General features: G+C 42.7%; 2 protein-coding genes across 6 annotated transcripts; both read right to left on the reverse strand.

The window, feature by feature from the left end:
- Positions 1-572: 572 nt before the first annotated feature.
- Positions 573-21646, reverse strand: LOC135582601 (uncharacterized). 5 transcript variants are annotated; one of them, XM_065188021.1, is made up of 7 exons: positions 21134-21619; positions 19684-19819; positions 18888-19592; positions 2170-2323; positions 1029-1112; positions 724-925; positions 573-646 (listed from the first exon to the last, which is right to left on the reverse strand). In XM_065188021.1, exons 1-5 carry the CDS (start codon positions 21211-21213, stop codon positions 1087-1089), a joined length of 1101 nt encoding a protein of 366 aa, XP_065044093.1. In that variant the 5' UTR covers positions 21214-21619; the 3' UTR covers positions 573-646; positions 724-925; positions 1029-1086. The 5 variants fall into 5 exon arrangements, with proteins under 5 accessions (XP_065044093.1, XP_065044122.1, XP_065044113.1 ...); XM_065188050.1 differs by adding an exon at positions 20846-20901 and having other exon boundaries at positions 573-925; XM_065188041.1 differs by having other exon boundaries at positions 573-925; positions 21134-21646.
- Positions 21647-22337: 691 nt separating this feature from the next.
- Positions 22338-23464, reverse strand: LOC103973814 (acidic endochitinase). The gene has a single exon (XM_018821583.2). The coding sequence runs from the start codon at positions 23374-23376 to the stop codon at positions 22363-22365; it is 1014 nt and encodes a 337-aa protein (XP_018677128.2). The 5' UTR covers positions 23377-23464; the 3' UTR covers positions 22338-22362.
- Between the last annotated feature and the right edge of the window lie 4174 nt (positions 23465-27638).

Consider the following 27638-nt stretch of genomic DNA (forward strand, 5'->3'; position numbering starts at 1 on the left):
TCTAATTTGTTATGCACCCATAACTCATTTATTGGTACTATTTGACGATATGTTGTGTTCCTCGTATATCTTTTATCCAATTATTAGTGACAAAGAGTATATAGATTAATTTGAGTATAATTTAGATTAATACTTTATTGACTGAGTGGGCAGTTCTCCCACCGATAATTAGTTGTACACGAATCTAATTCTTCTACAAATAAAAGCGAATTATAGGTAGAATGGGGTCTGCTGTTCTAATCCATCCTGCCCGCTAAGACCCAATCAGTGGATCATCCGATCCGAAATCCGTTTTCATTTTAGAGTCATTCAAATCTTAATAGTATGAAGATCCAACCTGACCTGGTTATCCTTCCAGTATTCAAAAAATTATTATTATTTTTATCAAACTAATTTTTTTTTCAAAGGATAAATGACGAAAGTGACATTCAAGTTTAGTATCTTCCAATAACCTGTCAAAATTTCTACCAACTAAGTTAGTTTGCACATTCAATTTCGTTCTTATTTAGAGAACCGACTCGTGCAATCATCCATATAATATTGGGGCACAAGCAAATGGCCAAAGCCAGAGATTTGATTTGGGTTAACTTGAACCAACTCTGATCACTGGTATTTCGTCAAAAAGTAGTGCTCCTGTGGCAATAAACTGCACTCGAAATATTGAATGAGGTTAAAACAATTAATCTCTGATACTAAATAACAAGCAAGCTTTCAAAAGACAACCTTCCCATTTTCCTGGCTGCTGCTAAAACTGCACATAATAGGTAGAAATATCAGCAACATCAGCATTGCATCTTCCTGGCTTCATCAGAATTCTCTTGATTTGATGCACTGCAGTGAACACTGAGACAAAGACCAGCACGATCCATCGTCAAACTCATGCTTGTTCATCAACTTATGAACAACTATTTCTTGTGCCTGTAATCTAATCAGATGTCCAAACATGAGTTAGTTGCCACTGTCAGAAAAATGCTGGATGCCCATTTTAATACATTAGAGGGGTTATAGAAGAGGAGAGGAGGAATTACATGATCAATTTCCCAGATATAGGAGAAAAAGGATAGACGAGCATAGTAAGCGCACTCCTCATATGATGCAGAACGATAAAAAAGCTGGAAAAGAAAAACAGGGCATGTTAGAAAATGGAAATTATTTTGGATGGATAGAGCTTCATGGGCAGGAGATTCATACAAGAATATAAAACAAAACTTTGAAAGGAAGATTTTGTGGATGTTAACATTTATCCGAGGCCTTTTTATGCAACAATCATTTGCCAAACAAATAATTTTACTCTAATGTCAAACACACACGCACACACATACAGAGACAGAAAAAATAAAAAAAGAAAGCAACGGGAATCGACATGAGCCATTAAGGGTGTTTGGAAGGTCAAGTCACGTCATGCTTGACCTGAAGGTGACCAGACCACTTGCAAGGTCAAGCTTTCTTGGCAGAAAACCAACCTGTACTGTCAGTCGATCAGGTTGAACAGGCTATAAGTCATTGAGCAAATAAGTTGAAGTGGATTTGACTCTTAGTTCAACATGTCACTTGCTTTTAAAGCACTATTGTTCATTTCTCTTCCATTAATTCAAAACACATCTTCCTTCCAATTTTCACAATACTAATTACAGTGAAAAAAAAGATTTGCATGCAAATAATTTATTGGAAGAATAATGCACAAGTTTTGATTCTCTAGCCACCAAATCACAAGCATGCAACTGCCTACGTATTAAAAGGAAAATAAACAAAGTTTTCTAAATGCCTCTAATGCCTTCTTCACCATGATAATATCAATGCAAATTCAAAAAAGCTACCGATATGTCATTTAGTTGAAGGTAAGTTTATCTAATCAGTAGTCATGCTTCACAAAGATTTATGATATCAGTCTCATGTCCATGGTTGATCCATAAACTTTGTCTAGAGACAGATGAAAGCTTGCAATAAAAAAAAAAGTAAAGGTGAGAGGCCACTAAACTTAAGAGATCATAAAATGATTTGCACCCGTTCTTTGGGAATAAAGCATCCAATTGGCATATCCAGGACAACATTGAGCAATCAAATTAACATGAAAATTACCAGCTGATCAACTGATTTCAAAGCTGAAGCTGAAGTATATGAGGCAAAGACTAGTAACATTGAGAACAATGCTCAATAAACTGTACTGACCTAAAATTGCCAACGCAATCAGTACTGCTGATGCCAACTGAACTGGTCGTTGATGGTAAACAATAAAATACAAAGATCTTTGAAGTCTCCTCCAAGTAGAACCTATTAAACCATGAAGATGCAAAGCGCTTATCATTCCCTCATGTTTTGGTACCTGTAACCACCCCATCAAGTCATTTACAAAGTTTATTTCAAAATTTTAATTAAGAAAAAACCTCCACTGAAATAAACAATGGTGAAATTGACTCAAACTTTGTTTGTGCAAATGCATGCTCTTTTATATTATAAAATAAAAAACAGGATGTGTGACGTATTACATCACTAATTGGATAAAATGCTAGTTCCTATTAGGGTAGATTGGCTGTTTGAGATAGAAGCTAACTCAGATCCAATCTAATTTTTCTTCGAACCGGTCCCAAGGTGGAACTCACTAAGTCGGACATCCCAATACCGCAAAACTAAGTCGGGGGCATTCCCGACCATGCCTCTCCGATGCTTAAGCCAGTAATTCAGTTGGTCAACTAAGACAAGTTGGACTCAATTTGTTCAGTGTGTCTTGGGCATACCTGTGCAACCTCTTTTACAATGGGTGTTTGGGTGGTATTACGCAATCCGTTTAGCGAGAACTAATCATAACTACCCTTGCTGATCCCGGGCTATTGTATCAATTTGTTACACTGGGGAACTACTATTGATTGATCTTGGGTTGTTCCGCTTGTTTAGCTCAGCCACGTGTCAACCAATAGTTTGGACACATGGCGAGGACCCTTGCTGAGCAAACGACGATAATGATGGTTTAGAGTGCTCACGGACCAGCCATGGAGGAGTACCACAAATAACTGGTCGAAAAGTATAGTTTGGTTGATACATGTTGTTTGTGTAAGAGACAATAAAATATCTAACTCGAGCTATCCGACTCGGTATGTCCGACTTGGCACATCCAACTTAGTAGTACTAGTGTAGCATGCTAGCGACGTACTCCAACTCGGTATGTTCCTGACTTGGCATGGTGGTGTATGGGGATGATACAACCAGGTGTGGTGGCATGGTAAGACAGCACGACTAGGTATGGTAGTACAGTGTAAATGCACAATGGATCAATGAGGCCAAGGGTGGTGGCACACAAAGGGCTAGTGAAGCCGAGCACGATGGTGCACAAAGGGCTAAGAGGCTGGGTGCAGTGGCGCTAGGGGCCAAAGTGGCCAAGCACGGCGGCACATAAAGGGTCGATAGAGTTACATACTGTGGCATCAAGGGCCAAAGAGGCCAGGCATGACGACACACAAAGGATCAACATGGCCGCATGCGATGGCGCTAGGGGTCAGAAAGGCCAGGCTCGACAACGCATAGAGGGCCAATAGGGCCACATGCAATGATGCGAGGAGCCAGAGAGGCTAAGCGTGGCGATGTACATAGGGCCAACATGAGTGTGTGTGGTGGTGCTAGGGGCTGAAGAGGCCAGGCGTGACGACACACAAAGGGTCAACAAGGCCACGTGTGGTGATGTGAGGGGCCGAAGAGGCCAAGTGCGACGATGCACAATGGGCCAAAAGGGTTGCGTGCGGTGGCGCTAAGGGCTGGAGAGGCCAAGCGTGACTGTCACAAACAAAACTATAAATAGGTTGTTTGATGTAATGTTCATGTATGTCCGTGTCTTTCGATTTTGTTCATGCTTTGCACAACATGTAAAAGGCTTGCAATAGATTTGGTAGCCCAATTTTGGTTGGTTTTTGTAGCCGTTTCAAGCTTGTAAATGCAGGTTGTGTGTAGTCGTCACGCAAAGGCAAAATTGCCTAGAAACAGGCCATATAGGCAACCATTTTGGGGTTTTTTTAGCTTTGTAGAGTGGTACGGAGTGTCAGCTAACACAGTACCTAGGAGCTACTCGGGTGGCATATAGCTGGATGGGCCTTTGAGGTAATGCCTAGGGCTAGTTCGCTGCCTTATTCCACAACAATGCCATGTGGGGACTTATGAAGACTTTTGGTCGCAGCAAACCACCTTGGACCCTTTGTCGTGCGATCATTCAGAGCTTACAAAGTCTATGTTTGTAATTTTCATTGCCTATCAAATGTTTGCTGAAATGACTGCTCGTGAGATCTCGAGTTAAACGCTTCCTCTAACTTTCTTTCTCTTTTGCAAGTCCTTAAACGACCATAAAAGGTTTCAAATAAGCTAACCCTTTGCGGACGGACACACGCAAGAGCACACGACTTGAGAAAAACTAGCTAAGTCTGTAACAAATTGTATCAAAGTGGGATAACCACACTTAGAAACACTTGACATATAAACGTGGGGGACCTAGCTGTCACGAACGGTCGTCGCACACTCGCAACAACTTCGTTTAACGAACCGTTCATTGCTTTTGCATGCTTGTACAGAGACATGGCAACCTGTTTTGCCTTGGTTTTGTGTGTTTTTGCTTGTAAAAATGCATGTTCAAACAGGTTGCAACGCTGTAGTGAGACTGCTCGTCGCGCCGAGCCAAAATGCCCCAAAATGGCTCTGTTTTCTCTTGTCTTCTGTAAGCCGCAGCTACACACCAAAATGTCCACTATCTCAACACCCTGGAACCCCCCGGGTGGCACAGGGCTAGATGGGGCTTCGGTATATTGTCGGGCGTCTTCACAAGTTCGCACGTTAACTTGACAGGAACTTGCCTTCGCGCCCGACACCCGGTGAGTGGTTGTTTGTGGACTTACAACTGTTCGTTCCACCTTCTAAAGTCCTTGTTTTCCTCCTTTCCCTCTTTTCTCTTATGCATGCAAGATGCTCGCTGAATTGCTTGTAAAACTTCCCTTTCCGCGAGACGTCGGGACTTGTCCGTCACTCGTTTTCGAACTAATCAACTTTTTCTTTTACAAGTCCTTCGGGACCTGAGTGAGGTTGCAAATTGGCTGACCCTTTGCGGACGCATATCGTAAAGGAGCGCCACGACTTAGGCAATCACAACTAAGTCCAAGAAGTTGGCGCGAGGGTGCTTCGCGACTTAGGCAACTTAAGCTAAGTTCGCGTCTTTGCCGCAAGGGTGCCTCACAGCTTAGGCAATTCTAGCTAAGTCCGTGACATTATGGTATCAGAGCGGGCAAACAATTTAAGTAAGCAGCGAAGGAACTTCGCAATCTCGCCATGGCAAAGCATCGTAGCGAATCAAACAAGACGGGGTAAGATAGACCCTTGCCCCAAGTAGCTGCAGGTGGGCTGCAAGTGCATACTCACTCTTATGCTGTTGGAGCCACTCAGGAGGAGCGCGATAGCGAACATGATGAGCAAGAAATTAGCTACTCTTCACGAGTGGAGGAGACACAACCTGGAGCGCCAACCGAGAAAAAGAGCCATTAGGAGAGAGACTCACAACAGCGGAAACCCGCTTGAATGTTCTTGAAGCGAGCTTGAAGGAACTCTACCATGGCCAACGAAGGATTCTTGGGGTAGAGAGCTCGTAAGAGGAAGCTGAATCCCGGATCGACAAGGTTGAGGCCCTAGTCGACCGACTATTAGACGACACCAAAAACTCCGTACAACATCTGCACGAAGTCGTAGTGGAACTCACTTCCAGGGTGACCATGCTCACAAGGGCACTGAATGCGAGATGAAGCAACACCCGCATTACGCCGCCATAAAACTTGAGAGCACCCGAGCCGCATTGTTATGGAGGTGCCAGAGATGCTAAAGAGCTCGAGAATTTTCTGTTCGACATGGAACAATACTTTCGAGCTACGAGGCCTGATTTTGAAGAACTAAAGTTTCGATAACAACCATGTATTTAAATGAGGATGCAAAACTTTGGTGACGAACCCATTGGGAGGAGATCCAATAAGGTCGGTGTCGGGTGGACACATTGGAGGACATAAAGCGAGAGTTGAGAACTCAGTTTCTACCTGAGAACACAGAATTCGTCGTAAGGAGGAAACTAAGACAACTCCGCCAAAGCACTTTCATTCGAGACTACGTGAAGCAATTTTCCATACTAATGTTGGACATATAGAATATGTCCGAGAAGGATAAGTTGTTCAACTTCCTCGATGGTTTGAAGCCATGGGCTCAACAAGAACTGCATTGAAGGAATGTCACCGATATGATTGGGGCAATTGCTGCCGCAGAAAGGCTCACCGACTTTGTTTCCTCTAAGGACCCAGGAAAAAAGAAACAATCTTCAGGAAATCGCCCTCCAAAATATTATCGAGGGAATGAGCCCGAGGGCGAACAAAGGAAGAAGAGTTCCTACAAAGAGCCAAGCTCAAAGGGCAAGGCTCCAAAACCTGGTGGATGCTTCTTGTGTGGAGGGCCGCACATGGTGAGAGAGTGCCCATAGAAACAAATACTCAATGCCTTAACAACTTCTATCCATCCCCCCAAATCGAACAAGGACAAGATTGTCGCTCTTAGTTTGAGTAGTTCAGAATCCAGCAACGATGATGAGGAGTCGCAAGGACCCCGGATGGGAGCAATGCGTTTGTTGAACGCTATGCAGGGTCAAGTGGTGGAGAACATAAGGCAATGCCACATAAAGCAGGAAGCAGCGAGCTGATGTACGTAGACATTAAACTCAGTGGCCAAACGACCCGTGCAATGGTGGACACGGGCGCTACCCACAACTTTATTACCGACCGAGAAGCAAAGCGACTTGGGCTGATCTTGGAGAAGAACCAAAGTCGAATGAAGGCGGTGAACTCGGAGGTCTAGCGAATCTCCGAGTTGGCAAAGGGAGTTCCCATCAAGATCGGAACATGGAGCAGGAGCACAAACATAATGGCGGTGCCACTGGATGACTTCCAAGTGATTCTTGGAATGGAGTTCATGCACGCAGCGAAGTTGGTGCAAATACCGTTCCCAAACTCCCTATGTATGATGGGAGGTGACGACCCCTGTGTGGCTCCCGTCTCTCGGAGAGGAACCAGGGAACCCCAACAGATATCGGCATTACAATTGAAGAAAGGGGTACGAAAAGACGAATTAACATTCGTGGCTGCTATGAAGCTAGAGCCACTCGACAAGGAGGCCATTCATGAACCTGTTATGATGGCTAACGTTCTAAAGGAGTTCATAGACGTTATGCCACTCGAGTTGCTGAAGACTCTACCGCCACGCAGAGGCATTGATCATCATATTGAGCTGGAGCTAGGAGTGAAGCCTCCAGCTAGACCACCATACCGTATGCCCCCTCCAAAGTTGGCAGAGCTCAGAAAGCAGTTAGATGAACTACTAAGCAGTGGTCTCATTCGTAGTTCCAAAGCACCATTCGGAGTTCCAGTTCTCTTCCAAAAGAAACAAGATGGGAGCCTCCGACTATGCGTCGATTATCGAGCCCTCAACAAAGTGACGGTGAAGAACAAGTATCCCATTTCGCTCATCGCGAACTTGTTCGACCAATTGGGTAAAGCCAAGTATTTCTCCAAACTTGACCTCCGGTCAGGGTACTAGCAGGTGCGTATTGCTGAAGGCGACAAAGCGAAGACTACCTGCGTGACTAGGTATGAAGTGTTTGAGTTCTTGGTGATGCCTTTCGGCTTAACCAATGCTCCGGCCACGTTCTACACTCTTATGAACCAACTATTCAAAGAGTATTTGGATAAGTTTGTGGTCGTCTACTTGGACGATATCGTCGTCTACAACCAAATGCTCGAGGAGCATGTCGAGCATCTTCGGACAATTTTCAAGGTTCTCAGGGAGAACACTTTGTTCGTGAAAAGGGAGAAGTGCTATTTTGCGCAAACGGAGATCTTATTCTTAGGGCATCGAATCGGTGATGGCTCCATTCGGATGGACAAATCAAAGTGCAAGCTGTTGCGGAATGGCAAACTCCAAAGAAGGTACCAGAGCTGAGATCCTTCCTTGGTTTTGTTAACTACTATCAGCGCTTCATAGCGGGGTATTCGAAGCATGCAACTCCACTGACGGAGTTGCTGAAGAAGGAGCAGCCTTAAAGGTAGTTTGATAAATGTGAAACTGCATTCCAAGATCTGAAAGATGTTGTATTGGAAGAACCGATGCTCAAATTGCCGAACTATAGGAAGCCCTTCGAAGTCCATACAGATGCTTCAGACTTAGCTATTTGAGGAGTACTCATGCAGGAGGGTCACTCGGTTCTTGGGACGATTCTGGACCGAGCTATTCAAATTGTTGGGGTCTAAGTTATACTTCCCCACAAGCCTCCACCCCCAGACGGATGGCCAAACTGAAAGGATAAACTCGCTCCTTGAGCAATATCTTCGGCACTACGTGAGTGCCAACCAACGAGATTGGGTGAAGCTGTTAGACATAACCCAATTCTCCTACAACTTGCAGCAGAACTTTGCGTCCAACAAGAGCCCCTTCGAGATCATTACAAGACAACAACCGTCAACTCCTCACACCTTAACTATTGGATATACTGGGAGTAGTCCGTCAGCATATCACTTTACAAAAGAATAGCACGAAATGCAGATATCGCACGGGCTTACTTGGAGAAGGCAGCCAAAAAGATGAAGAAGCAGGCAGACTTGGGAAGGCGACCGCAGGAGTTCAAAGTCGGCGATTTGGTATTGGTAAAGCTTCAACCAGCATCACTCCAATTCTTTAGGAACAAAGTACATAAGGATTGGTGTGCAAGTATGAAGGGCCCTTCCCAATTATCAGTAGGGTGGGCAACATCTCCTACAAGTTGCAGCTGCCGACATGGCTCAAAATTCACAATGTTTTTCATGCCAGCAACTTGAAAGCCTACCATTCAGATCCGCAAGATGTTTCCCGAAGTGTTCCAACTCGGTTACCCCCCCCACCAGAGCCTCCTATGAAAAGCGGGTTGAAACCATTTTAGCGGATTGCAAGATAAAGCTACCCAATGGAGCTGAGCAGACCGAGTACTTAGTGAAGTGGCGAAAGCTTCCCCGAACCGAAGCCAGTTGGGAGCCCGAAGACACCCTACGACAAGAAGCAGTCATCAACAACTACCAACAAGCGTCGATGAGGGCGTCGACAGTTTAAGTGGGGGAGAATATCACGAACGGTTGTCGCGCACTCGCAACAACTTCGTTCAACGAATCATTCGTCGCTTTTGCATGCTTGTACAGAGACATGGCAGCCTGTTTTGCCTTGGTTTTGTGTGTTTTTGCTTGTAAAAATGCATGTTCGAATAGGTTGCAACGCTGCAATGCGACCGCTCGCCACGCCGAGCCGAAATGCCCCAAAATGGCTCCGTTTTTGCGTGTCATGGCTTGTTTTCTGCAAGCCGTAGCTACACACTAAAACGTCAGCCATCTCAGCACCTTGGAACCCCCCCGGGTGGCATAGGGCTGGATGGGGCTTCGGTATATTGTCGGCATTGAAAAATCTTCACAAATTCGCACGTTAACTTGATGGGAACTTGCCTTCGCGCCCGACACCAAGTGAGCAGTTGTTTGTGGACTTGCAACTGTTCATTCTACCTTCTAAAGTCCTTGTTTTCCTCCTTCCCCTCTTTTCTCTTATGCACGCAAGGTGCTCGCTGAATTGCTTGTAAAGCATCCCTTTCCGCGAGACGTCGGGACTTGTCCGTGGCTCGTTTTCGAACTAATCAACTTTCTCTTTTACCGATCCTTGGGACCTGAGTGAGGTTGCAAATTGGCTGACCCTTTGCGGACGCATATCGTAAGGGCGCGCCACGACTTAGGCAATCCTAGCTAAGTCCGAGAAGTTGGTGCGAGGGTGCTTCGCGACTTAGGCAACTCAAGCTAAGTTTGTGTCTTTACCGCAAGGGTGCCTCACTGCTTAGGCAATTCTAGTAAGTCTGTGACATAGTGGGGCTCCGTTGATGGCAGCCAGCATGCGCAACCATTTGAGGGAAACAAGCATTGAGACATAGGGAAAGGAGTTGCTTAGAGGAGCGAGCATCTGAGATTAGCATTCAGAGGAATGACCAACCCTTCGCGCCAGAGGCACCACGAGGACAAGCGAACTAGGAAGAACATATAGTGTACAGAGGTTGGGATGGCTGAGTTCGAGCTACAGCTCGACGTTGGCAACTAAACTTGACAATGCTCAAGACAAGCGAGGCACTTGGCAAAGGATGAGTCCACGCAAGGAGGGATGGGTTGCTCGATGACCGAAAGAGTTGTGTAAAGCTCATAGAGGGGAGGGGAATTACTAACTCGAATTCGATACTCATGCAAGTGCTTGTATGCGAACGATGTACTCTCTGTGGCCATCCCAAGGCGACCAAACCTCGACGCTATAGAGCATTTCTCCTCGACATGGGAAGGATACGTCTATAGGAGGCTGAAGTGTGCAGCTAATTCAACATGTTGCTAGGCCTTGAGGGGTGCAGCAGGATTATATTAGCGAAGAGTCGTAATCTATCAAGTGCATTCGCGGGCCAGAACAATGCATAGTTTGTTCAACAAGGCGGAGTAGTCTAAGGGGATGGTGGTCTCCAAAACTTCCAAATAGAAGGATAAGAAGAGAAAAGTTGTTTCAACGGGACATATCTAGGATAGATAAGTCTCGGTTCTCTCCAGAGAAAATCATGTGCAATGGATCGCACATGTTGAGAAGAGATACCTCGAGACAACAACTCCACAATGGACCGAGTGAGCGGCGAGGAGTCATCACATGATCTTGCATGAGGTAATGCATTAGTGGACGCATTACGAGATCAAGTGGGGGAGTGACCCCAGGTAGCACCAAATGAAGGCATTGGGAGCTCCACTTCAATGGACAACACGATGGGGGAGGTAGGGTCGAGAGCTATTGGAAGCTCCATTTCGGTGAATAACACGACGACAAGAAAAGCTATTGATTCAAGGAGTAAATGTCAAGGCACCATTGAGGCGGGTCTTCCGTGTGTGCATCGAATTTTACATCGAATAAAAGCCTTGGTTATCAGCATATGGGGGTTGTGTACCATTAAGGGGGAATTCTGAGCGCAAGTACTAATGAGTTCTATAGGGAAGACTTGATTTTACAGAGGTATGATCGGAGCGACTAGAGAATTAGACTGCTCCAAAGCTCATATTCGCTTAAGAGAACCCGACAAGTCAAAAAACTAGGTCGAGTAAACGAATGTTGTTACCAAGGACGCAAAAAAGAATGGAATTGATGTGAGCCCTGTAATATGATGGTAGAGGCCATGCATGAGAGTTGCAGTCTATCTTTCCATTGACTAAGAGGAACTGTTCGGAGAACACAGAGGTGTTGAAGCAGGTGGTCGAAAGGGGTGAGAAAGCGATGAGTCTAAGAGGAACTTAGCTACCCAAAACCAAGCGTCGATTAGAATAGAGGTGACTCGGAAGAGTGCCACAATGTCGCAGAAGCAGATCTACCAATCGCAAAGAAAAGGACATAAATGCGAGGTGACAGATAGTAGGGCCACGGGTATGATAGCGATATGGTACCACAGAGGCGAGACTTCCATGAAGTCATCGATTCCTTGCTCTCATTAGAGGGAGAGCGCTTGGTCGTGAAAAGGGTCGAGGAGGTGAATAATACAGAGGAAAACTCCAAGTACCAAGATAAGGTTGAAGGGCAGAGGCCAGAGAACTTCGTAAGACTAGTGTCAACGGGCTTATCATCAAAATAATCAAAAGTGGGGGCACTTTGGGTTGATGCAGGAGTGCTCGACCAGGGAACGAAGTATACAATACACGGTGTTGTACCTTTTCTACTTAAAGGAGTAGGCGACAAAAATGATGAAGAAGATGATACAATCCCAAAGGCGACCAAAATTATTAAAGACTTGCTTCAAGTCAAGGTAAAATTTTGCCCTTTTCAAGCAAAGCTTCTTGCATTCCAGAAGTTTAATGGCAATGAGGAAGCGAATCACAGTAACTAACTCAAGGCAAGGAGTACAAAAACTTCGGGTGCTTCAGAAAAGCAGGCGAAGGCTAGTAATCAGCTCGATGTATGGAGTACAACTTTTGAGGAGGTAGGCGAAGTTAAGTAACCTTTGCCTTCTCAACTCTTTAAGAGAATGGGCGAAACCAAGTACCCCAGTTTCCACATTTATCCAGTAGAGGAGCTATATAAAGGTTCAAAGACCCTTTGAAAAAACTTAATGGAAGATAACAGTTGTCAAATCCTCACCAATGGTGATCGATTCTACCAAGAGTAGATTGTTTGCTTTATTTCTCAATAAAATGTCAATCGAAAGCAAAAGTGATACAAACCTACTTGGAGGCGACAACTAAGTAGAAAAGGAATTGATGGGCAAATTTTGCGAAAGAAAGGCCTTAAAAATTTTAAAGTCTATGAGGCGATGCTCGTTAAAACTCCAACAGACATCCAACCAACTTAAGCGGCGCGAGATGTTGGAGAGACTAACGTACAACAAGGAAGGTTTTTCCTTAATATAAAGGATCTGTAAGAACCAACAAAGATCAGCACAACACGACCAACCCCACACTAGAGCTAAAGTCATTGGCGAGTTAAAGCAACGTAGCGGATCAAAGTTTAACTACTCAACAACAGCGTCGGAGAGTAGCTAAGAGCTAAGAGGCATATTTCAACTGGAGCAAAAGATTGAAGATTTAGCAAAGGTGAGAAGATGCAGCATCCGCAAAGGCTTTGATGAGGACATTGAAGGAATAAGTGGAGGAGAATATCACAAACAAAGCTATAAACAAGGTGTTTGACGTAATGTTCATGAATGTCCGTGTCTTTCGATTTTGTTCATACTTTACACACAATTTAGTTGGCCTTTATAGTCGTTTCAGGCTTATAAACGTAAGTTGTGTGCAATCATCATGCAAAAGCAAAACTGCCCAGAAATAGGTCATCCAGGTAGGCATTTTGGAGGTTTACTAGCTCCACAGAGTGGTGTGGAGTGTCAACCAGCATAGCACCCAAGAACTACCAGGGTAGCATATGGCTGGATAAGCCTTTGGGGTAATGTCTAGGGCTAGTTTATTGCCTTGTTCCACAACAGTGTCATGTGAGCACTTGTGGGGGCTTTTGGCCACGACGAACCATCTTGGACCCTTAGTCGCACGACCGTTTAGAGCTTGCAAAGTCTATGTTTGTAATTTGTATTGTCTATCAAGTGTTTCCTGAAATGACTGCTTGTGGGATTCTGAGTTTCTTCTAACCTCTTTTGCAAGTCCTTAAGGGACTATAAGAGGTTTCGAGGAGGTTGACCTTTTGCGAACGGATAGCAAGGATACCGCATGACTTAGGCAAAAGTAGCTAAGTCTGTAACATGACGAAGCATAGAGGATCAATAGGGGCACGTGCTACATGTGCTCCTTCCTTTGGCAAGCAAGAGAATCCAAATGGATCAAGAAAGGTCTAATAATCGATCGTATGCTGAGCCCATTCCTTTAGAACGCTCGCCACCACAGCAGGCTCATGAATGGCCTTCTCGTTGAGTGGCTCTAGCTTCACAGTAGCCACGAAGGTTAATTCCCCTTTTCGTACCCCTTTCTTCAACTGTAATGTCGATATCTATTAGGGTTCCTTGGTTCCTCTCCGAGAGACGGGAACCACGCAGGGGTCGTCGCCTCCTATTAAACATAGGGAGTTTAGGAACAACATTGGCACCAACTTCGCTGCGTGCATGAACTTCATTCCGAGAATCACTTGGAAGTCGTATAGTGGCACCGCCATCATGTTTGTGCACTCACTCTATGTTCCAATCTTGATGGGGATTCCCTTTGCTAGCCCGGAGATTTGCTTGGCCTCCAAGTTCACCGCCTTCATCCGACTTGGATTCTTCTCCAAGATCAGCCTAAGTCGCTTTGCTTCTCGATCGACAATAAAGTTGTGAGTAGCGCCCGTGTCCACCATTGCACGGGTTGTTTGGCCATTGAGCTTGATGTCCACGTACATTAGCTCGCTATTCCCTGCTTTCTGTGGCTTTGACTTCATGTTCTCCCTCACTTGACCCCCGCAATGCATTCAACAAACGCATTGCTTCAATTTGAGATCCTTGCGACTCCTCGTCGTCGCTGCTGGATTTTGAACTACTCGAACTAAGAGCGACGGTCTTGCCCTTGTCCGATTTGGGGGGGTGGATTGAAGCTGTTAAGGCATTAAGTGCTTGTTTCTATAAGCACTCCCTCACCATGTGCATCCACCAGGTTTTGGGGCCTTGTCTTTTGAGCTTGGCCCTTTGTGGGAATTCTTCTTTCTTTGTCCGCCCCCGAACTCCTTCCCTCGAGAATATTTCGGTGGGCAATTTCCTGAAGATTATTTCTTTTTCCCCGAGTCCTCCGACGAAACAAAGTCAGTGAGCCTTTCCGTGGCCGCCATTGCCCCGATCAAATCGGTGACATTCCTTCGATGCAATTCCTGTTGTACCCACAGCTTCAGGCCATCGAGGAAGCTAAACAGCTTATCCTTTTCAGCAAGGTTTGTCGTACTGTACCGTACCGGCGTTTCGACCCGGGCTCGGTACGGTACCGATGAACTGGGCGGTACATCAGGGCGTATCGAGCGGTACACCCTGGTGTACCGAACAATTTTATACCTTTTCATACTATAGCAGTGCTACAGTATAGTACTGTAGCACTGTAGCGGTACCGGACGGTCCACGTACCGGTAACCTGTCGGACCGGTACATACCGCCCGGTACGGGCGGTATGCTTCGGTATGGCATACCTTGCTTTTCAGACATGTCCTGTATGTCCAACATCAGTGCGGAAAATTGCTTCACGTAGTCCCGAATGAAAGTACTTTAGCGGAGTTGTCTCAGCTTCCTCCTTGTGACGAACTCTGTGTTCTCGGGTAGGAACTGAGTTTTCAACCCCCGCTTCAAGTCCTCCCATGTGTCCACTCGACACCACCTTGTTGGATCTCCTCCCAATGGGTTCGCCACCAAAGTTTTGCATCCTCATTCAGATACATGGTTGCTATTGAAACTTTGGTATCTTCATAATCAAAAGTACTATTCCATGTCAAAAAAAAAATTCTTGAACTCCTTTGTGTTCCTAGCACCTCCATAGCAATGAGGCTCAGGTAACCTCAAGTTTTGTGGCGGTGCAACACGGGTGTTGCTCCCTCTCGCATTTAGTGCCCTTATGAGCGCTCACTCTGAAAGTGAGTTCCGCCATGACTTCGTGCAGATGTTGCACAGAGTCTTTGGTGTCTTCCGTCAATCGATTGACTAGGGACTCGACCTTGTCAATTCGAGATTCTACTTCTTCTTGCGAGCTCTCTACCCCAAGAAGACTTCTTTGGCCTTAGTAGAGTTCCTCCAAGCTCACTTTAAGAACATCTAGGCGGGTTTCCGCCGTTGTGAGTCTCTTCTTGTGACTATTTTTCCCGGTTGGCACCAGATTGCGCCTCCTCCGCTCGCGGAGAGTAGCCAACTTCTCGCTCGTCATATTCGTTGCCACGTTTCTCCTAAGAGCGAGTTTGCACTTGCAACTCACCTGCGACTGCTTGGGGCAATGGTCCGGCTTGCCCCATCTTGCTCGATTTGCCATGATGCTTTGCCATTGCGAGATTGCGAAATTTCTTCGCTGCTTGCTCGAATTGCTTGCCCGTTCTCATACCACAATGTCACGAACTTAGCTAGAATTATCTAAATCATATGACACCCTTACGACAAAGTCACTGACTTAACTGGAGTTTCCTAAGTCGTGAAACACCCTTACGCCAACTCCTCAGACTTAGCTGGGATTGCCTAAGTCATGAGGCGCCCTTACAACATATACGTTCGCAAAGGGTCAACCTAGTTGCAACCTCGTACAAGTCCCGAAGGACCTGTAAAACAGAAAGTTGATTAGTTTGAAAACGAGCGACGGACAAGTCCCGACATCTCGCGAAGAGAGAAGATTTACAAGCAATTCAACGGGCACCTTGAGTGTAAGAGAGAAAAGAGAGGAAGGAGAAAGCAAGGACTTTAGAATGTTGAACGAATGGTTGCAAGTCCACAAACAACTACTAACCGGATGTCGGGCGCAAAGACAAGTTCCCGTCAAGTTAACGTGCGAACTTACGAAGATTGTTCAACGCCCGACACTACCCCGAAGCCCCATCCCCCATGGTGCCACTCGGGAGGTTCCAGGGTACTGAGATGGCTAACGTTTCGTGTGAGGCTGCGATCTGCAAAAAACAGGCCGTAGCACGCGAAAACGAAGCCATTTTGGGGAAGTTTGGCCCGACGCGGCGAGTGGTCGCACTGCAACGCTGCGAACTATCGTTGCTTACATTTTTCAAGTAAAAACACACAAAACCAAGGCAAAACATGCTGCCATGTATCTGTACAAGCATGCAAAAGCGACGAACGGTTCGTTGAACGAAGTTGTTGTGGGTGCGCGATGACCGTTAATGACAGGTCGAACTCAATTTGTTCAGCATGTCTTGGGCATACCTATGTGACCTCTTTTATGATGGGTGCTTACGGAGGGGAAGGGGGTGGGGAGGGGGTTGGTGTTACACAATCCATTTAGTAAGAACTGATCATAACCACCCTTGCTAATCCCAGGCTACTGTATTTGTTTGTTACACCGATTAGACCCGTCATTGCTTGTTATCGTGTTATTTTGTCTGTTTAGCTCGACTACATGTCGACCAATAGTTTGGCCACATGGCGACGAGGCCCTTGCTAAGCAAACAACAATAATGATGGCATAGAGTATTGGCGGGTCAACCACATAAGGTGCCGACGGGCTAGCCACGTCACTTTTACCATAATAGTTCCCATGATAGCAAAAGGGAAAAACCACGTGCTGCAATGATACATTTAGGGCTATTTAAAAGGCATAACAAAATGGATACATTAACATAATACTACAGCCTGTGGTTGTAGTGAGTCTATGACCAGATAGTAGAACAGAAAAATGCAACTTTGTTTTTGTACAAAAAACAAATACATTTCAAGCAAAACAATTTTTAGAAATAAAGATATCTTCCTTTGTATTGTGTATTTTGTTTATTTCTAACATAAAATTGGTATCAGGAAAAAAATCACAAAAGTGGTATTTTCAAGCCTATTTCTCATATTATTCTCTGAGAAGGTTTGAATTGATTATATTAAGAAGCCTTTGTTATCACAATACTAAGAAAAAAGACCTTAATCCAAATTTGTGCAATCTAAATGTTCTAAATTTATGCAACACCTCGCATGATAAGGTACAAACTGCATTACAGATGCAGAAAAATTGCTTCTGCCAGAATATTGATTTTGGAAAGAGAAAAAGAGAACCAAATGTGGAGGAGAAAAATGGTACGATAAGGAGATTAAGAAACTAAGGTCACATTTAAATGTGGAACAAAGCAGAGGATGAGGACTATGAGCAATTCAGAAACTAGAAGATTTTTCTAATGGATATATGAATAAGCGATACCCAACAAATTGAGAATATTCCACGAACATATTCTATTCATAAATGGAAGTAAGAGTGTGTTTTAGTTGATCAGATCTGGAAATTATGGATCAAAATGTAATTTTCGATAAAACAAGGTGTTTTTGTCATATTATGATAATGAACAGTTCAATATGTTATTTTCTCTTCTCTTTCCTTCTCAATGTAGGTGGAGATGGTACTCCATCTGTTGAAATTATCCAACCAAAGGGAAACGCGAACCATGAAATTAGTTCCTTCATAGAACTTCTTTAATGCAATATAAGGCAAAATTATGATCAAGCAGAACCATGTTTCTGATTTGTCATTCGAATGTTTTTTTATTTCTACCAAAGAGAGATAAGTATGGAAGTGATTAGTTGTCTTTTGGGTCAAGAAAATTAAAAGGAAAAAAGCAAATCCAGTATACGAGGCTCCTACCAGTTTGAGGTTTATTTTCTCAATCTGTATACAAAACTGAAAGTAGAATTAATGTTGTCTGATATTATTTTTGGGTGCAAAGCACCACTAACAAGGAGGAACAACGGCATAAAAAAATTCAACAGTTAAAACTTATTTCTGATAGATACTGCAAAATTATTTATAGTTTTCACAAGATTACCATAAGTTCCAATCTAATTTTCATACAATGGGTAAAACTAACTAATCTTAGCATAGCTCGATTAGAAAAAGATCAAACCATAATATTATCATATGAATTAGAAATGAGTGAACCCAGTGCATGAGGCTCCATTAGTGTGGTGTCTAGCGAGCATCAATGTATACAACTCTTATTGTCAAGCTCACAAGCAATAAATGGTCAAATTATCCAAAACTCAAACAAAAGTGGAATTTATTGCTAAAGCAATTAATATTTGCAGTCACCAAACTCAGAAATTAAATATTTAAAAAAGCATCACCTATAAGCATTTCATTAAAATGTTTGTATACATACTTCAAAATCTGTAAACAAATATGCTAAAAATTCAAGTTCTAGAAAAAAAGGACATATGCTGAAATGACTGTCAATAATGGTAATTGTTATTATATTGCTATGACATGAGATATGAAGATATATTTTATGCAGTTTAGGCAGTCCATGATCATCATATGTAACTTAAATAATCATAATAACCATTAACATAATTAACTGTCACTCACAAAAACTTTTAATCACATACAAAATGAAACAACAGGAGGTATTCAATTTCACACTAAGTGAAAATTCCAAATTGCAAGTATTGATATTTCTAGATGCCAAATCTCTAGATAATAACAGAATGTCATGCATATACCATAGATTAGCAAAAATAAGTGTAGATGATATATTAACCCTAATATGTCTTGAAATATCTGCAATAGTGCAATGTACCAAGAAGCTGCTGAAGTGTCCACTTTGACACAAACATGGCAAGTGTAAGTGTCAGCACCCTTTCATAGTTCAAAATGCACTATTTTTAAAGATGGATTAGTGTATACCTGTCCAGATGGAGGTACGTCAATGACAGAGTGTGGAATATTTCTTTCAGTATCCACTATTAAGTCATCTGGATCCTCTCCATCCTTCCTTCTCTTTGTGAAACTCATTCGATTCTTATTTGGAGGCCAAAAATTCCTCAAGAGCATCCATAAGGATCCCCTTGTCCTATTAATTCCATAAGAATTTGCTGCAAAATCACCAAATTTCATATTGAAAGACCCAAAGGCGGTGCATGCTTCTTGACATCCTTTGTCCCCAAAAGAGTCCTCAAGAATAGCTGGTGCTTCTGTAACTCTGCTGGAATGATGTGGCCCAGCTTTCTCATAGCCATGATCTGGGTATTTCAGACCATTCGTTGGCAAGACTTCTTCAGTTTTTAGTTCAACAATTTCAACACCATTTGTTGTGGAATTAAGGAACCTTTTCATAATGCTACCACTAGAATCATAATATAACTGATTTTCCCTAAGATCACCGCCTGAAAGAAATAATGCTAACCCATCTCTATCATGCTCATTTAAGTTCATAGATGGAGATGTCCCGTTGAAATCTTCCATTGCAGAATCTTTTACAGTTTTTTCGACCTGACTAATTTGTTCCCTTATTGCTCTTATAAATTGTCTGAATTTGGAAATTGCATTTTCCCTTGAATTTGATGTATCAGATAATGCAGCTAAAGTGACTGCCCTCTCAAAGTCCTCCAACTGGGGATTAAAAAGAGAAAACAATCCATTTAACCATACTGGAGTCTGAAAGAAATTCAATGCACTACATATGAGCTTGAATTATCCTTACCTGCCATCTGGCTGTTTCAAGACAAGTAACAAGATCCCTCTTATGATACTCGATTGAACTAAGAAGTTTAGCATCCAAGGAATCCCCTTGAGCAGATTTCTGTTCATGCGATAGTATTCGGAATACCGATTCCATCCTGCATATTTATGATAAAGTATCCTTAACTCACCTAAAATATTGAGAATTACATGTGTGATTACACGTAGACAAAGATCAATGATCCTTTTTATGTGTGTAGCTGCAAGTAGGAGAGAACTATGAAGTAAATGGTGACTCAAGAACCACAATCTTATTATTTGAGGGAAAAGCAGAACAATAGCAACTAAAATTCATGTAACATTCCGCTATCATATTTCGGTTATAGTGTAACTTTTTCGCTAAGCAAGAAATTTGTTTTGAATATTCGGACAAACAGAGATTTTATTACTGGAATTTTATTTTTAGTGCCAAGGTGATGTGAAAGAGGCTTAAATGTCTTGTATTAATAGGCTACTAGTCCCATAATCTAACAGTATCTCTGACTCAACTCAAACTAGGATTAGCTCCTTATTACAGAATGGTATGTGTTCATGTAGATAGGTACTGCTGCAGTACAATGAAGCTGCATGCATACCGCTTGTGCATTAACTACAATAAAAGTAGAAAAATTGTTTCCATGATACAACAAATGTAGTATGAGTCCCTAATTTCTGAAAATTTAGCTACATTCATAATTGGATATAATTTAATATAATCTTCAAAAACACAAACTACAATAGAAGATAATGAACTTCTTTAAACTATCAGAGGAAATATATATATGCTAGTTTGCAAAATCCATTTTTCACAGAAATACATCATTCTCAGCTCAAGGGTGTCTAACAATACACAAAGAAATGTAGCAGAGCGATCAGATATGTGTCTGTAAGAACATAAGTATTCAGATATGCAAATCAGGTATTAATTATATGCAAATAAATGGGAATAAAGGATTTAGTACAATGAGGTAGTCCTAAGGCTTGTTGATCACCCAGGCGCTACCCCATGAGTTAAGCAACCATCAGTAACAACGATAACCATAACACAGAGGGAAGGGAAGTGAGAATCGGTGCATAAGAAGAATCAATCTTGGTCTATAATTATACTTGTGTCGTGTTTGGAAGAATTTAGAGAGGAAAATTACCAGAAAGTATTTTCAACCTTCAACCCTCATCCTAATGGTCGGGAGAGCATAGATCACTAAAAGGAACAATATTTTCTCCATTAAATCACAGAAAACAGGACAAAGTATTAGAATTCTAAAAAAGAATCGTCATTGACGATACGATCATTCTCGGATATTCAGAACCGAAAGCAAATTTTATAGGGACTAATCAAAACTAGAAAGCAGCAATTTCTTTCGAAATAGAGCAAATTCTCCAAAGCCTAACAAGAATGACCGCATAATTGAGCTTAAAATGAGAGAAAAAACCTATCGGCCGAATCTTGCACCACTTCGGCAGCAGAAAACAAGGGATCTGACTCCCATCTCCCGAAACTCTCCGCCATCATGCGCTTAAACCAAAACTGATGGTTCAATACAACAATCTAAGAAATTAGAATAGGATACCACTCCAGAAAAGAAATTTGGATATCATACACAAAATCAAATAACCGATCGCAGGAGCGGAAGAAGAAAAAGGTGTAGGGGGTGGGGGAGAGGACGGATCGCGTGGGTCGTGGTAGGGGGGCCGGAACGATTTCCTCAGATTTACTCTGGAGATCTATCCGCCGTCCATTTAACATCTGACGGACGGCACCGTTCGGTTTATAGTAAAAGCTCACCACAATTTGTTGTTTCTCTTGGGCCGGTTATCCTCGCGGTTCTTGAAGGCTGAACCGATAGACCGGTTCATAAAGACTTGGACTGCTTTGGGAACCGATCCATGTCCATAGCAAACTACCGTCTCATACTGTCGTTTGTCTTCACTCGAAACGTTCTTCATGGCCGGTTTCAGTTTTAATTCTAATTCCCATTCTTCCCTTTTTTTTTATTTTAATAATCCCTCGGTACTTGCTATAATTCTTGATGATAAGACACGTGTAAGATCACTAGTGGAATGGAGCTCCTTCCAGCAGCCTGAGGAGCAGCAGGAAGTCCAGGGAACACCTTCCATGCAGGGATGGAGAACCCACTGCTACCGGGCATCTGCGAGATTGCCTGTGTAGTAGAACTGCACCCACACGTAGTCGGAACTGTGGATCTGCGCTCAGGTAGACCTTCGATGTCGAAGTGGACACCATTCAGGAGAAGAACCTCACAAGACTGCGTCGCCGAGGAGCCGAGAAGAAGATTAACCTCCCAAGAAACTGTTCCAGAGGTGTGTCCTGATCACGGGAGTATGGCGTCACCAAACATGGCAAGGAAGACAATGTTGACGAACTTGTAATTGCAGGTAGCACAAGCTTCTCTCGTCGCCATTTCGGCACCAGTAGACAGCAATCCAGCAATCATGGATTCGTCTTTTGTGTGGAAGAGGATTTATATCTTTTGCTTAAACAATTGGGAAAGTTAAGAGTTATATATTTGTCGAAAGAAAAAAAAAAGAGGATATTTTTAGTTATATATTTATTTTATCTTTTTCAAATTTGGAAGGGGCAGCAAATATACTGTTTTCGAACATGGAAAATATGGATACGTAAAACCACCCCCTTATTATATTATTGAAAAGACCACATACAAGCGAAACACCATACGTAGCACGCACGGATACGATGGGGGACCCATGATAAGATGTTGGAGAACCGACGCGCTGGACACACGTGGGACTTGACTTGAGAACTGTAGCCGGAGTTTCTGTCGTGGTATCTAGTCCACAGCATGATTCCTGCGTACTTGTCGGAATCCTTTAGGATCGGAAGAACTTGAGATATGAGCTCATGGGGTGGAATGTAGCCACCACTTGGAGCAGCCTCAGGAGCAGCAGGAAGCCCAAGGAACAGCTTTTGCGCAGGGATGGACATGACCCAATTGTCGAACGCATTTGCAAGATTGATAGCGTTCTGGGAGAAATGGCACGAAGGGTTGTTGAAGAACTGCACCCACACGAAGTCGAAGAGATCTGTTCTGAGTGCGTTGCCAAGCCAGTAATCCGGGAAAGGACACTGCGGAGCAGCACTCAAGTGAACTTTCTTCGTTCCGGCCTCCTGCTCGTTGTAGGCCTTGAGGAAAGCGGCAAGTTCATCATAGTGTTCTGTGCTCCCTCCGGCGATGTTGAAGTCTATGCCATCCAGAACCGCATCCCCGAGGGGTCGAGAGTAGCGAGCAGCAGAACCACCCAAGAAACTGTGCCAGAGGTATGACGCCACGTCCTTGGCGTCTTCGGTGGAACTCAGGCCATAAGACCCGCCACCTCCGATGGAGAGCATCACCTTGACTCCACGCTCCTGGCAGGACTGGATTTCGCTGCTTAAGCGCGCGCAGCCGTTGTTCCGAGGGTCACAGTGGCCGGCGAGGTTGATCTCTGGAGTTTGGCCCATGCCAAACTTGAAAAGGGTGGCGATGTTCACGTATTCGTAGTTGCCTGTGGCACAAGCATCTGCTAAGCTTCCCTCGTCTGTGTTTTGTCCCCAGTAGACGCCAATGCATGAGCTGCGCCGGGCCTGCAGTCTTCCTGTGAGCGCAAGCATCAGAAACGCAAATAACAGCAGCGAAGCTGGCGATCGGATCGCCATAGTGAATGAGGAGGCTATCGGTCTGTCTCTCTCTCTCTCTCTGTTAGGCACAACCAAAGGCAAGCTTGTGGTGGTCTGTCATCAACAAAGCCATGCGACATGGTTATGTAGGAAAAAGTGGGTGATGAAGCTGACGACGTCTGTGGATGCGCGAATTAATGCTTTCCAGAGACTAGCATGTCACAGTGTCTCACCGTGTTATTTTGTATCTGTTTTGATTTGAATTCTTTCAAAAGTAATAAAAAAAGAGACGGGTAGGCTAGAAGAGTTGAGAAGACTGGATTTGGATAAGGGATACGTGTTCGGCCAATAAGTGACACGACCTGGATCATGACTCGCTAACTTCACGTACGGATCACAGTAGATAGTCACGTAACTATAGCCTGATGGGTTATTGAGTACGGATGTTTGTTGAATGTCGAATTTTGATGATGAAATCAATTGATGGGTTAATTAATCTAATCCATATTATTGAGTTAAGTATGTAGGATTAACTATGATAGCCTGAAAATATAAAGCAAGCCTACCGGAGTCAAGTTCGATGGACATTCAAGAGTCCGAAGTTTCGTTAGAGATGCTGTCGGAACCAACCGAGAAGAAATCGGGGACTTGTCGAAGTTTTCGAAAGTCTGCCGAAGAGATCATCGGCGGTTTGCGGAGATCACCGAGAAGGTTCGGCTACTCGCTAAACTCGCCACAAGATCGGGACCCTACTAGGAGTCCGCTAGAAGAAATCCAAAGGTATATCAGAAGTCTGCCGAAAGATCGCCGGAAGAAGACTCGACGTTTGCCGGTTAAAAACTTGCTTAGGACTATATTTTCAGTTGCGTAGTTTGCATATAATTAGGGTTAGGATTAAGGGTTAATCCTATAATCCGGTTACGGGTCAATTGGACCCGAGTTCGGACTGGTTTGGGTCAAGTTTGGAATCCAACCAGTGAGCTGAAAAAGTCTAGGCGGTGGCACCGCCCAACACCCGAGAGGTCCGGCGGTGGCACCGCTAGTACACTGTCAGTGTCAAACACTGACAGGCGGTGGCACCGGCAACCTCGGGAACCCAAGAGAATTCGAAATTTGGAGCCCAAATTTAAATCCTCTTGGGGTCTATAAATACCCCTCAATTCTCAGCAGAGAATACAACTTTTGAGAAGCAATAGATTGAGAAAAAAAGCCTTAGCAAAGTCTTTAGCAAGTCTTGTTTTCAATTGCTTGCATGTTCACCTCCTTCTTTCTCGTTGAAAATTTGTAAGAGTATGAACCATTGTAAAAGGTTGTAAGAGAGGTATTTGTCCTTCCCCTTCAAAGTGATTTGCTAGTGGAAGTTGGGAGCCTCTTCGAAGAAGGCTTCACAAGTGGATGTAGGTCATTTTGACCGAACCACTTTAAATTGGTATGTTCCTTGAATGTGTGAGTTCTTACTTTCCCGAAATTGTTATTTACACTACTGTTAACTTTTGGTTTTCATCTACTCAAGTTACTATTAAAACGAAATCTTCTCGTATTTACGAATTCATTTTTAAACTTATAAGTTTTAATCCACTGCACTAATTCACTCCCCCCCCTCTCTTAGTGCCACTCTGATCCTAACAATTGGTATCAGAGCAAGGCTCACTCTCATATTTGGTTTAATACCCAAGAGAGATAGCGCATGAGGGTCATTTCATTACACATCCACCTATGTTTAATGAGTCGAATTACATGTATTGGAAAACTCATATGAGGATCTTCCTCATTTCCATGGATTTCGAGCTTTGGTCTATTGTCGAAAATGGATTTCAAAAATTTTCTCTTCCGATGAGCGAATGGGATGAATCGGAGAAGAATGTTTTTGCTTTAAACACAAAGGCTATGAATGCCCTGTTTTGTGCATTAGACAAAAATGAATTCAATCACATTTCAATTTGTGATTCGGCTTTTGATATTTGGAGGACTCTTGAGGTCACTCATGAAGGCACCAACCGAGTGAAAGAATCCAAAATCAATATTCTTATGCACTCTTTCGAACTTTTCCGAATGAAACCAAGTGAGTCCATCGGAGACATGTACACCCGTTTCACGGATGTCATCAATGGACTCAAAGCTCTTGGTAAAGATTTTTCTAACTTTGAACTTATAACTAAAATTTTAAGATCCATTCCTAAAAGTTGGGATCCAAAAGTTATGGTCATTTAAGAGGTCAAGAACCTTAAAACATTTCCTCTTGAAGAACTTAATTGGTCTCTAATGACCTACGAAATGACGTGTCATGCTCATGAAGAGCTCGAGAACCCCCTTCCAAAGAACATAAAGGATATGACACTCACATCACAAGAAGACCACTTAAAAGGAACATCAAGTGATGAGGACAGTGACAATGACATTGCACTTTATCTCAAAAATTTAAAAAATTTATAAGAAAGAACAAATTTAAAAATAACACCAAAAACAGACTTGAACCTAAAAAGGACCAAATGATATGCTACGAATGCAAGAAGCCGGGGCACTTCAAAAATGAATGCCCTCAAGCCAAGAAGAAGTAACCAAAGAAGAAGAAAGCTCTAAAAGCAACTTGGGACGATTCAAGTGATTCCGAAAGTGAAGAAGCTAGCAACAAAGAAGAGGCAAACTTCGCGCTAATGGCTTTAGGAGAAGAGGTATGTGATTTAATTAATGAAGATTTATCTTTCGATGAACTTTCTATCGCGTTTTTCATGAATTATTTGATGAGTGTAGAACTATTAGTAAGAAGTTTAATATCTTAAAGAAAGAGCATGTCTTACTACAAAATAAGCTTGATAGTCTTCAAACTCCTCCATGCTCTAAGTGTGAACATGTAGAAGTACTAAAAAATAAAAATTTTCTACTTAAAGAGACCTTAAACAAGTTTAAGGTCGGTAGCAATGGATTGGATTGATCCTTGCAAACAAGGGTCACATTGCAAATAGAAGTGGAATTGGTTTTGTGAGAAGATCTCACCAAAATCCTACCACTTTTATTAAAGGACCCACATTACATGTTTCACCTTATTTGAAATGTAATTTTTATTGTAAATATGGACATGTTGCTTACAAATGTCCATTTAGGAAAATTAGTCCACATAAATTAATATAGGTTCCTAAAGGAACTATAAATGGTTCAATAAGGAATAACAAAATTGGTAGATTAATTTTTGAGGCACCCAAAATCAAATGGGTACCTAAAAACAATCCTCTTTTGTAGACAAACCCACAAGCTAGAGCAAGAGATGGTATCTCGATAGTGGATGCTCAAGACACATGACTGGAGATCCATCTCATTTCTCTATGCTCACTAGCATAGAAGAAGGGTACGTCACCTTTGGAGATAACAACAAAGACAAAATCATTAGCAAGGGAACCATAGGTAATAAATTAAGTTTTTTTATTGATGATGTATTACTAGTTGATGGATTAAAACATAATCTCTTAAGTATTAGTCAATTATGCGATAAAGGTTTTATCATTAGATTTGAATCTAATGTGTGCATTATTGAAAAACCAAATAATAACATGTCAATGATTACTTTGAAACAAAATAATGTCTACACCATCAACCTTAATAAACTAAGTAATGAAATGTGCTTCTCCGCTTTAAATGATGATGCTTGGCTTTGGCATAGGAGATTAGGCCATGCAAGTATGAATCTAATATCTAAGATCTCATCTAGAGAATTAGTACGAGGGATTCCCAATATGAAGTTTGTTAAGAACAAAGTATGTGATGCGTGTCAATTAGGTAAACAAATAAAAACTAGTTTCAAACCAAAAAATCAAATTAGCACCACTAGACCATTACAATTGATCCATTTGGACTTATTTGGACCAATTGACATGACAAGTCTAGGAGGAAGCAAATATGCTTTGTAATCGTAGGTGACTATACTAGATACACTTAGACCTATTTCTTGGCTCACAAAAGTGATTGTTTCAAATGTTTCTCTAAATTTTGTAAGCTCACTCAAAACGAAAAAGACTTCATGATTTCATCAATTCGGAGTAATCACGGTGGTGAATTTCAAAACCGTGACTTCCAAAGTTTTTGTGAAGTTAATGGATATAACCACAACTTCTCCACTCCAAGAAATCCTCAACAAAATAGGGTAGTTGAAAGAAAAGATAGAAACCTACAAGAAATGACAAGAACTATGTTGAATGAACATAGTTGGCCGAAGCCGTGAATACGACTTGCTACATCATGAATAGGGTTCTAATAAGACCGTCTCTATCAAAAACTTCATATGAATTATGGAATAAAAAAAAACCAAA

Source organism: Musa acuminata, chromosome BXJ1-1, assembly GCF_036884655.1.
Source record: "Musa acuminata AAA Group cultivar baxijiao chromosome BXJ1-1, Cavendish_Baxijiao_AAA, whole genome shotgun sequence".
NCBI classification, from domain to species: Eukaryota; Viridiplantae; Streptophyta; class Magnoliopsida; order Zingiberales; family Musaceae; genus Musa; species Musa acuminata.

What these genes read in the sequence shown, in the direction of transcription:
- LOC135582601 (XM_065188041.1), bottom strand. Translation starts at nt 21,213, where the DNA reads ATGATGGCGGAGAGTTTCGGGAGATGGGAGTCAGATCCCTTGTTTTCT. An exon ending in TTGAAACAGCCAGATGGCAG is followed by an intron (nt 19,593 to 19,683) that starts GTAAGGATAATT and finishes TTTAATCCCCAG; the next exon opens with TTGGAGGACTTTGAGAGGGC. An exon ending in ACGTACCTCCATCTGGACAG is followed by an intron (nt 2,324 to 18,887) that starts GTATACACTAAT and finishes GGGTGGTTACAG; the next exon opens with GTACCAAAACATGAGGGAAT.
- LOC103973814 (XM_018821583.2), bottom strand. Translation starts at nt 23,376, where the DNA reads ATGGCGATCCGATCGCCAGCTTCGCTGCTGTTATTTGCGTTTCTGATG.